At 48.3% G+C, this 16,482-nt stretch overlaps 2 protein-coding genes across 6 annotated transcripts in view; both read right to left on the reverse strand.

The window, feature by feature from the left end:
* CHGB (chromogranin B) overlaps positions 1-16,482 on the reverse strand; it is a 72,598-nt gene that overhangs the window by 18,634 nt on the left and 37,482 nt on the right. For 3 of the 5 annotated variants that reach the window (XM_040597374.1, XM_040597375.1, XM_040597367.1), the window contains exon 1: positions 2,279-7,560. The exons of 1 other annotated variant lie outside the window; for it this stretch is intronic. The gene's annotated coding sequence lies outside the window, so the exon portion shown is untranslated. Of the gene's footprint in view, positions 1-2,278; positions 7,561-10,792; positions 11,142-16,482 lie in introns of those variants that run through there. One more of the 5 variants, XM_040597368.1, reaches the window with a different exon arrangement.
* SHLD1 (shieldin complex subunit 1) overlaps positions 7,670-16,482 on the reverse strand; it is an 87,065-nt gene continuing 78,252 nt past the window's right edge. The window contains exon 5 of the mRNA XM_040599388.1: positions 7,670-11,685. Coding sequence (XP_040455322.1) covers positions 11,168-11,685 — 518 coding nt within the window. The 3' untranslated portion in view covers positions 7,670-11,167. The remainder of the gene's footprint in view (positions 11,686-16,482) is intronic.

Genomic DNA, 16,482 nt, shown 5'->3' on the forward strand with positions numbered 1-16,482 from the left:
TTTGGCACAGTCACTCTGGATTTCCAACAAGTGGCCATGCCTGCTCCCTTGGGCTTGGCCCCGTTCCTCAGCTTTAAGTGATGCCCCAGGGTTTCCTCAGCCTTCCTGCTGGCAGCTCTTGCTGGCCACACTCAGACAGGAGGCCCTTGGGGGGGATGCAGCCCAGCCACTCCACGTGACGTTTGAAAGGCTGAGAAAGCCCAGCATCCAGCTGTAACCCTGGGGGTGGAGAGGTGATGCAAAAGGGAAAAGCAGCAAAAGCGACCCTGAAAGACACTCTGCTACCCTGGATGTGGGGAAGAGCGAGCCATAGCGGGTGGCTTTGCCAGCTCTCACGTAAGGCGCACTGAGCGTTCTGAGCCTGTAAAGTCTCCTGGCCTGGCTTTGGGAAGAGGCAGTTCCTGCACACTTCTTCCTCCATGCACACCCATGTTGGGTGGCTACCTCAGGGGGGATATTTCAGCTCAAACGGGTCAGGTGTGGCAAACTGACACTGGGAACAAAGTTAAGAGGACACCTCCATTCGAGGTTAGGAGCACCTGGTGCTGGCTGGGTGACTGGCCCACCCAGGCTGAGTAGCTCTGGGGACAACCCTGGGACCAGGGCTGTCGAGGGTGCCTGCTGCATTCAAGTGCTGAACAACAAGAGTCTGCGCTTAATCAACTTCACTTCTTTCTCCCTGTGGCAGTCCAGGCGCTGATGCCATCTCCTCTCATCAAGCACTAGCACCACAGAGGCACCCCATGGTAGTGGGAAGAGGAGGAAGGGGTCCAGAAATCAGTCTGACCCTTGCCCAGCACACCACTGCATCTCCAGCCTCATCCACTGCTGCCTGTAGAGACCCCCTCCAGCCTTCAAAATTGCCTTTAGCCACAGCCTGTTTCCTTACCCCAGAAGATACTTTTTTTTTTTTCTTCCCCTCAATAATTCATGTGCAACAGGTTTATTCTTGAACACCAGACAACCAGCATTAACACTCGTGGAGACAAAAACCCAGACATGGGACTTGGCTACACACACGCGTTTCTCGTTGCCCCATGCGGTACTCATCTCGTGGGCACCTCTTTCTGCTTCCAGCACCAACACATCTCAAAACTAAGGCCCCAAAACTCAGATCACAAAAAAAGCCACCCCAAAATACAAAAGAAAGCAACCCCCCTATAGATCCAGCCACCCCATGGAGGGAAGAAGCACTCTGAGAGCACGTAGGCAGTTATCCCACGGCTGCCCTCAGCTGTGCTCTTCTTCAGCTGACTCTCTTGGCCCCCAGCCCATGCCCAGAGCAGTGATGCTCCCTCAGGGAACCGCTAGACCCAGGCAGGAGGAGGGGACAAGGACGCAAAAACAAGTCAGCCTCACACAGCACATGCCGAGTTGCTTCCTAAAACTAGGGTGCCTGGAACGGACACAAAACCATATTATTTCAACTTCTAACTGCAGCCTTTTTAGGGGAGCTGCTGTTATACAAAATGTGGGTGTAAATGCCCTCTCCTCTCACTCCTCCTTCAAAGCTCTCAGACACTCACAACAAGCTGCTGGGAACTCAGAACCAACCAGCTGGTGAAGGTCACGTTGAAAACGTGTTGCAGGGCATAGCACTGATCCCCACCTCAGCACCTTCAGTCACAGAGCCCTCCCGTTTCCCTGGTGGGAGGTGCTGACTTTAGCACCCCTTTAGCAGCATTCCTGGCCCAAGCACTGGCCTTACCTAGAAATGCCGTCATTGCAGGTAACGCTGGATAGTGTTACCTGCCCCGAGGTTGACTGACACTTCCCATTACATGGACCTCCCTTCTCACGCAAGTGAAACTTTGTTCAGCTTGAACTGAGGTGAGATTTTCCATGCCAGATGTTTTTTTTTATTACAAGACTTTCCCTCTTAATTCACAGCACCTGCAAATAAACAGGCCACTGCAAAGGCAATTTAAATAAAGGTTTGACCTTTCAGCCATGAGTTTTTCTGGCTTTGGTTAGCTCCAGCTACTGTCTTAATCACATCTTATTATTTCATGCTCTGTGTGCTATGTGCCAGTTTTTACTTTTAAGGAAGAAATGCTGGCATATGTTGTTGGCTAATAGATGTGTGGGGAAAAACAGTCATTAGGGAAAGCCTACAGAAGAAGGTATTTTTAAAATGAACTTTTGTGTTGTGGTAAAACATATGCCCCACAGAAAATCACCTACACTCAATAATGAAAGAGGCACATTTATATAGGATGTATACTGCCTGTTGTACACTGATTTTAGCAACCATATGTCCCAAAGTACCCACGCATACCTCAAACTCCTGGGGAAAGATCCTCCGCTGGTGTAAATGGCCCCAGCTCCATTCACAGGCTGGGAGCTACTTCATTGACGCCTGCTGAGGATCTGCTCCGGCACCTGCCTGTTGCAGGAGCTCAGCTCTCTCCCTGGCTGCCTTTCGGCTCCAGGATCAGGCAGGTCATTGGCATGAATCAGAGCCTCCCACTAGCAGCTGCGTGGGAGGGAAAATAAAAATTCTGTCAGAGTAGGCATCGGCGAGGCCATCGATACCAAACATCCTGGAGGAGCTCCAAGCCGAGGAAAGTGGGGAACGACTTAATAGCAGGAGGATTCATCAAGGATGACAAAATAGTTTCGATCAGGCATTTATGTAAGGTTCGTCCTGGGCACAGAGAGGCAGCGCTCGCTGCCTGCCAGACCGAGTCCGAGGATGAGCCCCAAGGCAACCCAGGCAGCTGGAGCGCTTGGGCAGGGGCTTTGTGCCTGCAGCAGCCCGACTCGCTCCTCTGGGACACCGAAGGACGCTGGTCCAGCTCAGCTGGAAAATACCCCAGCCAAACTGCACATACCTCCAACGGACCTGGGGTGGGCACTGGACCTGGGCTGCGTGGCAGGGAAGCCACTCAGGCACTGTGGAGCCCTCACCATGCTCCATGTTCCTCCTGCTTGGTAATGACAGATCAGTTTTGGCCTTGCTTGTCATACCCTATGGGGCTGATGTTATTCCCCATCTTTGACATCACTAACACATCTCACTTGGAGGTCTTGTGGAATCTTGTATACCCACAGCCCTGAAGGGTGCTGTGGGTTTTAGGTGTTGTCCTAACCCAGGCTCAGGGTGCTGCTCCTCTGCTGTGAGCCAGGACACTTCCTCGAATGAGCAGAAGGAAAAAAAACCCTTGGATTTGCTCTGCAGTGGAAGGCACCAAATGCCTTTGCAAAAGCAGCCTCCATTTACCACCAGAGTGCACAGGGGGATGAACAGAGGTGACAACGGGCTCATCGGAAGCCCAAAGCTTCCTGGGAACAGCCCTGGGATGGGGCAGGGCACACAGCTGCGGGGGCTCACTCCAGGAGATGGAGGGGAGGCGGATGGAGGGAACACCTTCACTGCTTCAGGCAGGGTCACTGCAACAAGGGAGGAAACAAATGCGACTGGCAGGTACGCAGCATTCGTAACAGGAATCAGAGAGTCCCTCTCTCCCTTCTGTGCAAATTGCCAAGGCCACAGCTGCATGATTTAGGGAAAGCTGGGGAAATTTCCTCCTACAGCTCTTGAAGCGGGTGGGAAGTGGAGGGTAGGATGGTGCTGAGAGCGCCTGGGATCACCCCGCGGGGCAGCTCCGCCCTAGGATCAGGCAGCCTGCCCCCCTGAGCAGCAAGTGATGTCTGGGCTAAAGCATGGGAAAACCAGCAACTCAGAGGGATGTCTCCCACTGCACAAAGGGACAACCTGCAATCCCACCTTGTCCAGAGCGTGCACACAGCACAGACAACAACTGGCAGGAGAGTTTCAAGGAGTCTAGCTTCAGGTGCATTTTTTTTGCCTGGCAGCTAAATATCCAGTGGTTACAGCCAAGTCTGCTTTTGAAAGCTGAACCAAAGCAGCCCAGCTGCCTGCTGAGCTCACAGTGGGGGACAGGTACAACGTGGTCCAGCATCGCATGGTTCCTCGCCTCCAGGGAAACAGATTATTTCCTGCCTTAAATAATGCAGTGGAGGAAGAATAAAATGATAGGGTGGGTCACAGAAGCAAAGTGAATGGAGAGAAACCAACAGCAAAGGGCCTCTGAGAAGATTATTTGTGCTTTACCGAGTTCTGAAACCACAGAAGGTGTCAAAGCTAAGTCAAGTGCAAGCCAGGTGGAGAGGAAAGCACTTCATCTCTCTGAAATAAAGTTTCCCAAAGGTTATTGCACAGGCTGGGGAGAAATACACAGAAGTGATACATTTCTGTGAGGGCCTCATACTACTCCTGGTACTTAATCCAGAAAAAAACTGTTCTTTGCTTGGAAGGAGGCATCACCTATCCACCCATGGATGGCCAGGCCACTACTTCAGTCCTTTGACAGCAGCTAAGCAGAGTTAGACCAAAACTAATGAGCCTATGGCCACGCTTCTGTGGCTTCTGGTCACAGAAGGCAAAAAAAAAACCCCACCCAAAAGGCAATAGGGCTGAACATTCTTGAAATATTTGAAATTCAGAGAATAGCAACATGGCAGGAGAAGGCAGGTATTTCACATAGTAACAGATACCCAGACAGTATAAAGTCAGTAGTGCATCGGGGTCATGGCAGCAGCAAAGCCGCTACATGAACACTGGGACATATCTAAGGGCAGGAACATCTGCATGGCAGTGTTCTTCCTTTTCTATACGTAGGGATAGGGCAGAGGGAGAATTAAGTCACTTCAAAAGCATCGGGCCTTTGGGGTTAGAGCATGGGTTGATTCATGCCTTTGACTTCAGGTGTGAAAAGTAACCACAGCGCAAGGCCTTTCTGTATGTAACTGCTGCAACTACCTGAACTTGGATATCCCAGATACATATTCCTTCCCATCCCAGGGGGAATTTCAAGCTTCATGAACTTTCACTTGTTTTCTAGGAAGCTGTCCCAAGCGCATAATTTTTGGTTTTATTTGCAAAGGCCACATATTTCCTCTCCATTTTGCAACAAGTGTGGGGGCTCTGTCTGTGAAGGCAGTGATCTCAGAAGTGCTCTGCAGTAGCATTTCCAACCATTTGGCCAACTATTTCCAAGCCACATCCCAGATTATCACCCACCTGAACAAGTGCTGAACTGAGAGGAACCCCCTCTTCCTTGTAGGTAATTTACCCCTTCCCAAAACTTAGTCTCTCAATCACCGTGCAAATCAGTGTGGACACAGGAATCAGGCTCATACTCCAAAGAAAACAAATACAGATAAGAAAAAAAACCCCTCTCCTCTAGATGAGATCTGCTTCAAATTTATCACCTACTCAAGAGATGTTTATTCCAAAGGGCTCTGTCTTTGCCCTTCCTTCTGTCTCAGCATGAGACACACATCTATTTTTGGCAGAGCTGAATATTGTACCTGGAAGTGAGCAGCGTAAAGAACAACTGCGGGCTCCTGACCATGAGAGGTGCAAACCTCCCAGAAGACTGCGTGTTCCAGTAACAGAGAGCTTACCACGTCCTCTGTAAGATGCCAGCCAAGATTTGTAGATGTGAGTCATGATCAAAATTTTTCAGCTGCATCCAGCCTGTTCTGCCTACATTGCTCTTTAAAAATCAGTTTCATGTCTCCTCTACTGGTATCTATCTTCATGCTCTTTCAGCAGCCGCCTATTCTCTGTTTTGTCATTGCTTGCATCACATTTCCTAAAGGGCTGAAGAGTAATGAGTCCTCTTACCCCTTTTCTTGCTGCATCAGAAGTTTCTAATAAGAAAACTGCGCTGTTAAAGGCAGCGGCTGCACAGCCCCAAGAGCCCAGAGGAGCTGAAGCAGAAGCATGACCTCTCTGGAGGCATCTCACCTTCCCTCTGGCCCCTGGTGTGTAGAGAAGCAGCATGGTCCCCCCACACCAGGACCCCAGATTAACTTCCAGTGTGGACACACCCCTTCCAAATGAAGTCTGCCTCATTTTGCCATCATTAACAACACATGAACAGCTCTTCCCCTGAATGTTTTCTAAACCTCATTCAAAAAGCTGATAAAAAAACCAGGAGCTCAGGCTTTTCTGGGCCTCAGGAGGAGCAGCCTGCGTGCACCCTTTCTCCCCACAGCCCCAGGGAGGGGCTCCAGGCAGATCCCTCACAGTTGTTATCAGTGGGGAAGGCCACATCTGGCTCCGGGGCTGGTCTACTAGGGTCAGACTAGAGTCCATTAGACCTTCTTTTCCGTCAAAACCCAGCAGGTATCTCTCAAATACCAGTAGCAGCAGGACTCTCCTAAAGAACAGGAGCCTCACCTCGTATTTCGCTCCAAGCTTTCTTTGTGGAAATTGAATGCATCTGGCTTTTTTGTTTGTTTGTTTATTTTCTCTGAATAGGACACCAGGTGGTTTTAGAGCTAACCCAAAGCACAGATCAATTCATCACCAAACCCAATACAGCAGCTGAAGGGATACAGACTGACTTCTCCAGCTCCCTCTTTCTGAGAGGTTGTTTCTCTTAAAATGTTAGTTAAAAGTTTTTGCATAGCAACTCGCATGTAACTGTGTGGAACAACATAAATGCTGGCGAAAAAATATAGGCAATAACATTGGATTCAAACATCGGAAGATCTTCCTTCCTCCCTGTACAACCTTAGCAACAGCTCCCTACATCCGTCAGTATTAATGCCCTTGTAGCTGTGACAGGTCTGTGGTGGCTAAGCAGCGCGAGCTGGCAGGGAGAGGCTAGTACTGTTACTGTAATTACTGATAGCACACTCAAGAGCACACTTGTTTTTCCAGCTGTATCTACGGCTGAAGCAGTGGGTATTACCTTTCTCCATAATTTTTGCCTGCAGGATGGATTCTGACAGACCAGCATCTGTGGATACATTTACTACTACAGAAATTATGCTGGGTCCTCACCTCCTTTTTTTCCCCTAGCACCATTAACTTGAGTAGCTGGGGAACAGCTGAGGGGCTGCTCCAAAATTTGGTGTGCCCTTCAGCATGTGTACAACACCCTGTCAAAAAAGCAAGCAAGCAGCACATCAAGCAGAACCGGCGAGAAGCCAGACGTATCAATTCCACAATGACTCAAGGACAGCAACCTAAACCGAGACAATTCTAGTATAAAACTATTCGCAAAAAGAAATTGCACCAAGTCCAAAGATTTTGGCCATAATTTGCAGCCAGCTGGCCCAGCGGGGCCTCTTCCTGCTCTGGTTAGTCAGCAGCCAAATTTCCATTGCCTTTGCTGGAAACACCTGCAGAGCACCACAGCTGTGCCAATCTGCTGGAGGCAGCAAGGCAGGGATAGCAGTCCCATGTGAAACTGCAGCCGGGAATCCGATGGGCACAGAAGACACACACCCGTGCTGGGATCTGGCCGGCATGGAAAGGGAGCAGATGGGAGGTCTCAGCAGCTGAGCTGGTAAGCTAAGAGCTATCTCCAAACTGAAATGCTGAAGATCAAATGCTAAAACTAGTGCAAGCAGTGTGGCTGTACTGGAGTAACCACATTAGCCAGGAACCTTGATGTTGACCTTTGAGAGTCCAACTGTCCTTCCTTCTTTCTTCTTTGCCCATGTGCTGTCATGTTTAGCACACCCCTTCCTCCTGCTCTCTGTGCTTCCTCGAACACATCCACACTGGAGAATGAATGGCCTCCCCAGTCAGCAAGCAACATCGCCGCAGCAAACCACCCCTTCAGCGGGCAAACCAGTGGGTGGAAAACATGCACAAAGGCACACGTCTTCCTGGCTGAGGGAGTGAAACAGCGAAGTTGTCACTGAGCCAGGAGATAGGAGGCCTCCAAGTGACAGACCTAAAGTGGCTCTGCGTGGGTTCATTGCTCTGTTGCTGACTGACATCAGGCTCTTTGGGCTCGGAGAGATCTGTTTCATTTTAAAGGGAAAACTCCTCCAGGGATCTCATTAGCACTATCATGAAAGACAGAAAGGAACTGGAGGTTGGTGGAGAGGTGATGGTGGGGAGGGAAATGGGACAGAAGCACTGCCAAGCTGTGTTTAAACTGCCAGGGGAAGGAGGCTGGGAGCACTCTGCCCTGCGGGGATAGCCTCGCTGCCCCAGGGAAGGCTGCCTCCTTCCCCTGTCCGCAGGGTGAGTGGCTGGGGTGGGAGGGCAACGTCCAGGAGAGCAGCTGCCCAAGAGCTCAACCCAAGGCACCTACTCACCCACCTGCGCTCCTGGGGCAGTTCTCCCCTGCCAAATCCCTCCCTCTCCCTGTGCTCTCACTCTTCTTGGGGTCCGTTCTCCTCCCCTCTCCCATCACTGACTGGGCACTGATTTTAGGGGGCAGCAACTCTGGCCAAGTTCGTGCCTCTGCAACAGGCAGCAGAAGACAAGGTACCCACGGCTGTGTTCGCAGTGGCAGGAAGCGCAGTGGTGTTGTTACGCAGCCATCCCACTCCGCAATGCTGAGGACTAGTCTGACACAGGATCCTGGCAGCCCTACACATTTCAAGCTGATTGCTCCCTGAAAGCTGCTTCCACCTTCCTGAAGACTCCATTGCAAGAAGGGGGTGAAGTAGTCTGTGAAAGAGCAGTTGAGTGGATCCAGAACATGGGTAGATATCCCTCTGTTAGGCTGAGAAAAGTCACAAAAGCAACACACAAAAGCAGGAAAGAACCCACAAAATTAGGAGGGGGAAAAGAATCCAACTTGGTTAATATGAAGCAAAACATCTCAGTTATAACTGCAAATCAGCTTAAGGAATTAAAAGTGACATAACTTAGGCTCCCTGTGCTATTGCTCACCAGAAGTAATATTCATTGTTACAATTTCTTCTACGTAGCACCATAAAATGTCAAATAAGATTGTGCTTCTTTCAAGGACAGCCTGTTTGAAGCAATTGGTGAGTCTTGCTTGGAACACCTGGCCAAGGACAGATGCATTCATCTCCCCATGTCTTGAAGAAATCGAGGAGAGATATTTATCAAGGAAATGAGTAATACAAATGGTTTGGCTTTCAGGCTGATTTGGAGACACATACAGCAGGTTCCAGCACAGGTTTGTAAAAAATTAATTAGCAGTGAGTGGGAAAAGGAGTGATGAGTGTTATTCTCTGTGCTGCAGTCTTGTTTAACTTAATAAAAGTATTGAACTTGAAGATCCCAGTGAAACACCTCCTAAAATTAAGTGTTTCTCCAGAAATGGAGCTGTTCATTTCACAGTAAGAATGATAAGGTTCTAAACCCTATCATGTTTTGGTTCCTAACACCAGATATCCGATAAAATTGTCAGACTCCCCTCAACATTTAGCTTGATTTCTTATCGTTAAAAATCAATGGGATTTTGGAGCCTAATTTATCCAGCTGAGCTCTGCTCTGCTTCTGTAAGCACCTAAAGTATGAATATCTGCCATAAAATAATTAGGTTTGTTCTAAATTTTAATGGAAATCTAACACTAAAAGTTTGGAGAAGATAAAATTCAGAATTTTTCCAGGAGGTTTCTTCAACTTGCAAGCCCCCCAAGCAAGCTATGAACCAGAGGAAAAACTACATCGAAGCAGTGGGCCTGGCAACCCTGGTAAGGGCCACCACACAATGATATTCTCCAACCTACATGTCTCTTTTAGAGCCTGATACCTCATTGAAGAACAGAACATTTATAATTGCAGACAGTAAAGCATAGCTTTAATGACTGACAACCTGCCCGAAGAGGGACTGGAAGCTCTGCTCATTCCTGGGTGACTACTTCAAAGGGAGCAGATGGGCCTGAACTGCAGCCCTGGGTGACTGCAGCACCCTTCCCAGTAGGGCTTCAACAGCGGGAGCCCAGTCTTGCATCCCTCGTGCAGGTACTTTCCTTGGGATTCACTCCTGGTTTCCATAAGCACAAAGGCCAAAGAGAATTAGGCCAGCTAAATTCATAGTGATGCATCAGACTCAGAGCACTTTTAATTCCCCAGGAGGCAGCGACCAAAACCGACTGCTGGGTATTAGTCCTTCAGGTCACCTTCTAATGTCACAGGGCAAGTGACAGTCACCATAACCCAAGTTGGGCAACTACTGCATTGGGCCAGTTCCCACCGCAGCCAGTGGTGACCTTGCCAACGAAAACCAGAGCAAGGAAGTTCTGGGTATAAACAGCAGCAGAGCTCGTTAGAAGAAGCAAACCTTTGCTGTAACCAACCAACACCAGATGATCCCTACTGGACAGCAACCACCTCCATGGTTCAAACATCTCACAGAAGATTTTCTCACATCCATCAACACCCCAGGAAGGTAATCACAAGGTCTTGTGCAGTGCCACAAAGATAACAGATTGTACTCAAGCAACAAACACTGGCTTCCTCTCTGTGAAAGCTCTGTAAAAGCAGGGGCTAGTGGGTAGGGAGAGAGCTGGAGAAAGCAGCATCGCCCCCACAGAATCGACCAAGCCACCCACAGTCTTGGGCATGCTGATATGCCAGTTCTGCTTTCTCTAGGCACTCTGCATTTTGCAGAAGGCAGCTACCAGTGCAGCTGGCACCAACTCCGCAGTTTCCCTATGGACACCCCTGCAGAGCCCTCACTCACAAATCTATTTCAGGTTGTTCTTAAACCGCCTCATACAGATAGGAAAAAATCCCGTCTGCTCAGCTGGTGCATTTGAAGTGTTAGAAGCATCACTAAGGCGATAAAGCTTTTCTTCTCTTTTTTTATCCCTCCTGTTTAAAAAACCCCAAAACTTCTCAGAAGCTGTAGTTCCTCTTTCTCTTGCACACACACTTTTTCTGTCAAAAAAGCTCACCCGCACTGCAATCATAATCTGTGGGGTTGTATGTCTGTAGGTAAAAACACACAGCTATCAGGCGGAGGCACAGGCGTTACAGTACCAGTCAGGCACAGAACAAAATCTTAACTTCCTCCCTAGGTCTAGGGCATACCGTGCCAAGCTTGTTCAATCAGTCTTGTTACAGTCAACAGCACTTGGACATCCATGCCTGCACAGGGGCTGAATTTGGGATGGGCCACTGTTCAGCTGGGGTGGGGATGTAGGTCACCCTGGTAGGTATAAATCATCATGGTTGATGTCCCAGTAACTGACACTACGTCACCTGTCACCCATCCTGAAAGTCACCACACCCCAGGCAGTTATATGAGGACCATAGATGCTTCTTATGTGGGGCTGCCTGGCAGAGTCCCTCCATGGACTATGTGGTGTTGAAGGTGGTGCTAAGAGAACAGTGTCCTTCTGAGAAAGTCACGTCTTTTCAGAGTGAAAGCAAAGCTCCAATGACAGAAACAAACCAGCGTCTTGCTCACTTCTCATGTGACACATCAGGGCTACCTTCTGTCTGTGTTTGTTTCAAAAGGAATTGCAGAACATCGTCTGAGAGTCCAGGTGTTCTCTTCCTGTCTTCCAATGCAACTTCTTCAGCTGGCTTTGAAAAACAAGCAGTAGTGGGGTGGTTTGGAAAGATCTTACACCCATCTCTGTTCAAGACCACCTGGGCCATTTGCAGGCAACGCAATGCGTATTTTTTTCCATCCCTGTTTGCTAGCTCTGAAATCTTCTGTGACAGACATCGTGATGCAGCCTCATAGGTGGGATCCATTCTGTCTGGCCACTTCTTGCAATACATTTTATAGAAGCCATCAAGAGATTTCCTGATGCTGGTATCTTCTGCACTATCACGTTCATACATCCATGAGAGTGCAGCATCACTAGGTTCAGTGGGCTCACACAGTCCTGCTTTTGGATAGCATCTCACATTTGCTTTCTCAGAGCCTCCAGCAGAAAAGCTCACAGGAACTGCAGAGGGTAGATTGCTCTCTCCTGCAAGCACAAGATCAATGAAACTCATTAGTCACCAGGCCACACATGTGGCAACATCTTTTTTTGTCCCCCCCTCACTGCAGCCTGTCAAACAGGGTCTGTACAGCAGTGCACTAAACACTGCTTTAAGCTTGGCTGGACTGCCAGAGGGGCTTGCTGCACAGACTCGTATAAGATGTGCTGTATTTGGGGATGTCACAGCTGTCCCAGTCTCAACCCTCTGCAGTGACTGACCCTACTCAGTGGTATGGACCTCCTGGCTCCTCTCAGTCACATTTCCGAAGAGGTAGAAATTGGGATGTGCTGTGCTGGAGACAAAAGCTGACCCACAGGGAAGTCTGGTTTGCATTTGAGGCAGTTCTGCCTCTGTTTCAGTTTTCTCCCTTCATTCCCAGGTCTAACCCTTCCCTTTTAATAGTTCTCAATTTTACTCCTACAGCACAATGTGCAGACCTGTCCTCCAGCTTTCAGCCAGATCTAGAGTCTATAAACCAACACTGCTACCAGTGACTGCACAGAGTTTGGGAATGGGAACTCCAAAAGGGGACCTTGTGCTTCCCCATGAAGTCCCATTTTTGCAGCCCAGCTGCACTAAACGCTCTACCCACATCCTGCAAGAATTTTTATAGATAAAATGTATGTAAAGGCTGAGGATCATTCATACCTAGCTCTTCTCTTCCTTCCTTGCTGACCCACATCTCTGGACAACAGTCAGGGCTGTGGTTCTCTTCTGCTCCAATGCAATCAAGGGCAATGCTTTGTACTTGTACATAATTAATACAGCAACAGCACAGAGGCGCTTGGCAATGATGTGACCAGGATGATCAGTAAGCCACACACAGCTTCTAGTAGGAAGAGCCTCCATAAAGAGACCTTGAATTGGGCTCTGGTACCCAGGGAGCACCTCTAACTGCAATCTCATCGCCAAGCCTGCTGCATCAGCCTGTTTGCCAAGCACCTGAGTCACCGACAAGAAAATTTTCCAGGGCTCAGCCAGAGGTTGCACAGCCGTTATCTGCAAGTTACATAAGCAGGATGCAGGGAGTCAGGAAATAGCGTGGTCTTTTTTAACTTTGTGAAATGGGAAGCAGAGTGGAGTCCTTCATTTTGGTAAGAGACCATGTTCAAAGGAGATCACGGTATGGTGGCAGAAGGCTGCTCTTTCCCTCCCAGTACACAAAGAGCTACCTTCCCCTTCCTGAGTGGTCAGAGATTCATTAAAATGAAATTAAGATGTCTGTGCAGCCACACCGTACATTGCCTCTTTCTTCCTCCCCCTACTTCCAATCTTTGATCTTTCTTTTCAACTTCATTTCCAACTCTGCAATTTTAAACAAATTTTCCTCCTCTTGCAATGTGTCATTTCCAATGTAGTACAAAGAAAAGATTATTGGCCTTCTTTTAACATCAATATATGCCATGACAGTAGCAAATCAGAGCTAATCAAAGAGAACAAGTCCATTTTGCCTCAATAATCTTGCAGCCTCGGTGCCTGTGTTAAGTTAGAACTGAAGCCCCATGCATCTCCGATAATTCAATCAAGCGGCCCTTGCGCTCAGACTCCTGTGGCAATTGCAAACCCCTGTGCCGTGCTGTCGTCTGTTGTCTTGCTCCTTCTTACGCACAGCTCACAGCCATGTTTCACAAAAGAGCAGCAGCTGCCTCCAGCTACAAATTTCAACCCTGCACGATCTGGAAAGAGCAAAAACCTGTTGGTTTTCAGGTATCAGGGGAGACCTCTGCAATGTTCTGTCTTTCTCCCGTGACCTTAGATTGGATACTAGGAAAAATTTCTTCACTGAAGGGGTCATCAAGCGCTGAAACAGGCTTCCCATGGAAGTGGTGGAGTCACAATCCATGGAGGTATTTAGAAGACGTGCACATGTGGCACTGAGGGACATGGTTCAGTGGTGGACTTGGCAGTGTCAGGTTTATTGTTGGACTCGGTCATCTCAAAGGTCTTTTCCAACTTCAATGATTATATCCTGTTCTAAGCCAGTATGACCTATAAAACAGCCATCCTGCTGAAGCACAATCCACCAAAGAAATGACTGGTAAGTATATCAGGGGTATATTTTGGGGTTTGATTAGTCAGAAAGTACTCAATTATATTATTGGGAGAACAGTTTTCTTTCAGTTACTGATTCAAATTTATGTGTCTATTTTTCAACAGTAGGCCCTATCCTCTTAGTGGATTGCTTTTCCAGCAAAGCCTTCTTAAGGCAAGACATGAAAAGTTAAACACAGAATTCCCAGAACCAATCTATACCCTACAAAGCTGCACTTTTATTCAGCTTTCCTGACAATTTCCCAATACCTTCTTCTCAAACTATGTGCCAAGACCAATCTTTGCAAATACACCCAGCCCCTTTCCTCCCCAAAAGGTACCAACTGAGGTAGATGTCCTTCCTCAACACCCTCTAAAGAGCTGATAGTGCTGTTATAACGCACAGATCTCCTACGTGATTTACAAACCACAGGGCACAAGTTCGGTAGCTGGATGCCTGCAGGGTCCAGAAAACTTCTCAGCTGGGGCACACATACAGCACACAAGCACGCCACGTAGGCCAAGAAACTTGCTGCTAAAGGCAAAGGCAGCATTAAACTAATCAATCCTTTTCCCTCTCCATGCACCTGAGCCCCTCAAGAAAGCCAGGATTCCCTAACAACACACAGCAGCATTGCTTCAAAGCTTAGACCTCTCTGGCCAGCTCTCAGCAGCACGAAACAAGTCGTTTTGTAAACTCTTTACCCTTCCATGGCAAACTTAACAACACAGCTGTCACACACCCTTGTGCTGGCTTGGCCCAACACCTACAGAAGTCAAGGTGAAGATGAGCAGGGCTGAAAACTCACACTCCGTTCAACTGCAATGGAGTGTCATCACCAGAGAATCTGGCTCAAATTATTTTTAGCTACTTTCACTCATTTATACTATACACCGAGCATGTGTTAACGGGAAAAAAAACCCACCCAACAAAAAAGCCTCAAAAAACCGAAACAGGTCATTACTCATGTCTTGATTTCATTCTCACATGATGGATAATCACCAGTAAGAATGCATATTATTTCATCTGCACCTCCACTCCATGCTAATTGAAGTTCAGCATTTGTAGCTTATTAGTAAAAGACCTGGAGGCTGATAAAAGGATATTCTTTGTGTTTATAAACCTGCTCATGAAAATTTAAAGTCTCCATCTGGTACAAGCACGTAACCCCACCGCCTGAAGCACATAACCAAATCCTGCTTTGGACCTGGGCCACCTTCAGCAATGCAACAACTGCAATATTATGATTTGCACTTCTAGAAAAGCAGCTCATTTAGCAGCCAGAGCCTCCGTGTAACTGTGTTTAAGCACATACAGTTAGGGTGTAAAATAAGACAACCTTTCAAGCAGCTGAGCTGCTATGCTGCTGGCTTTCTGGGGAAAGAAATCCTCGCCCCAGTTCAGGTGGAAAGTGATCCCTGCAGCTGCTGGTGCTTCCCTAGAGCTGGTGTTGCTGTGATCTCTGTCTCTGTCCTTTGCAAGGACTTAGCTGGAAGCCAGCAGCTGCTAATTCTGTAGTTACAGGTGGATTTGTCCAAGCCCTCTCCCATACTGTCTTGCCTCCCCCACGGGAACTCTGCGCGTAGGACCTGTGGCTCCCCTCCTGCCCGGTACACAAAGGCCCACCCTATTATGAGGGTCTGAGAGGTTTATACTGTAGACCTGAGTATGGGAGAGCTAAACCACAGTGTTCTGCCATCAGCAGTTCTGTGAAAAGGGCAATTACATCGCTTGTTTTAGGGCAGGAATCATTTGCCCTAGGGCTTAGGAATGACTCATCCCTGGCGCACAGATGGAGCTGAGTTCCAGCCCACCAAAATGAATGCCAGTCCCATACCAGTCCCAGAGCTGCTCTGGTGCTCTCAGGTGTTAGACATTACCCGAGCAGCCACATTTGACAAGGACAGCAAGCACCATCTCTGAACCGTTCAGCCCTCAATGCCTGTCAGCCATTTTATTGATCATGCTGCGGGTAACTTGGAGCAAGGGCTGAATTTCTCTGGGTGCCTCTGTTGTGCCAACCTAAACAAGGATGAAGAAAACTATGAGACTGAGAAAAGCAAAACAGAACTAAATTAATCTGGAGACATACAAATTGCCATTATGTTCACAGTAGCGATTGATGTTCAACCAGAGGTTGGTTAGGTGATGCCAGCACACATCCCTATGCTGTAAACTCAATGACAGGACTATTATCCAGAGTATCTCAGTGGCAGAGATATTCAGGTACTCAGCTCGGAGATGGTGTACTGCGAAAACACGCGTCTGCTTCCTGCTACAGCCATGCTGCCTGCTGCGAAGGCCCAAAGAGACCATTAGGGTCAGCTTGTCTGAACAAATGTCCCTGAACAGAGAACCGAGCAACACAATAGTGGAAAGGAAAAACAAAGGAAAGGAAAGGAAAGAGCAAGACAAGAGAAACTTTCCCTGGGTAAGACTATCCCAAAAGTGGCCAATACTTTACCTACTCTCCCTGGAAGTAGATGGGGCTGAGCATAGCCAAGTACAGCTTTTTTTAGGAGTAGCTGAAAAGCAGAAGCAGGAGGTGCGTTCTAGCTGGTGAGACAAACTGCATACGGACTCCCATATCAGAGCTTAAAATACAGCCTTGCTCCAGACACCACCCTGATTTTATGCCAATTTCAAGATCTGAAATAGACCACAGATCCTGCCTCTTGGCACACCACAGTTAACTGGTGCTCCCAAACTTCTCCTCAAAAGAGGAAGACTGAAGACTCGCCTCTGTTGG

This window comes from Falco naumanni, chromosome 6 (genome assembly GCF_017639655.2).
Source record: "Falco naumanni isolate bFalNau1 chromosome 6, bFalNau1.pat, whole genome shotgun sequence".
Classification (NCBI taxonomy): Eukaryota; Metazoa; Chordata; class Aves; order Falconiformes; family Falconidae; genus Falco; species Falco naumanni.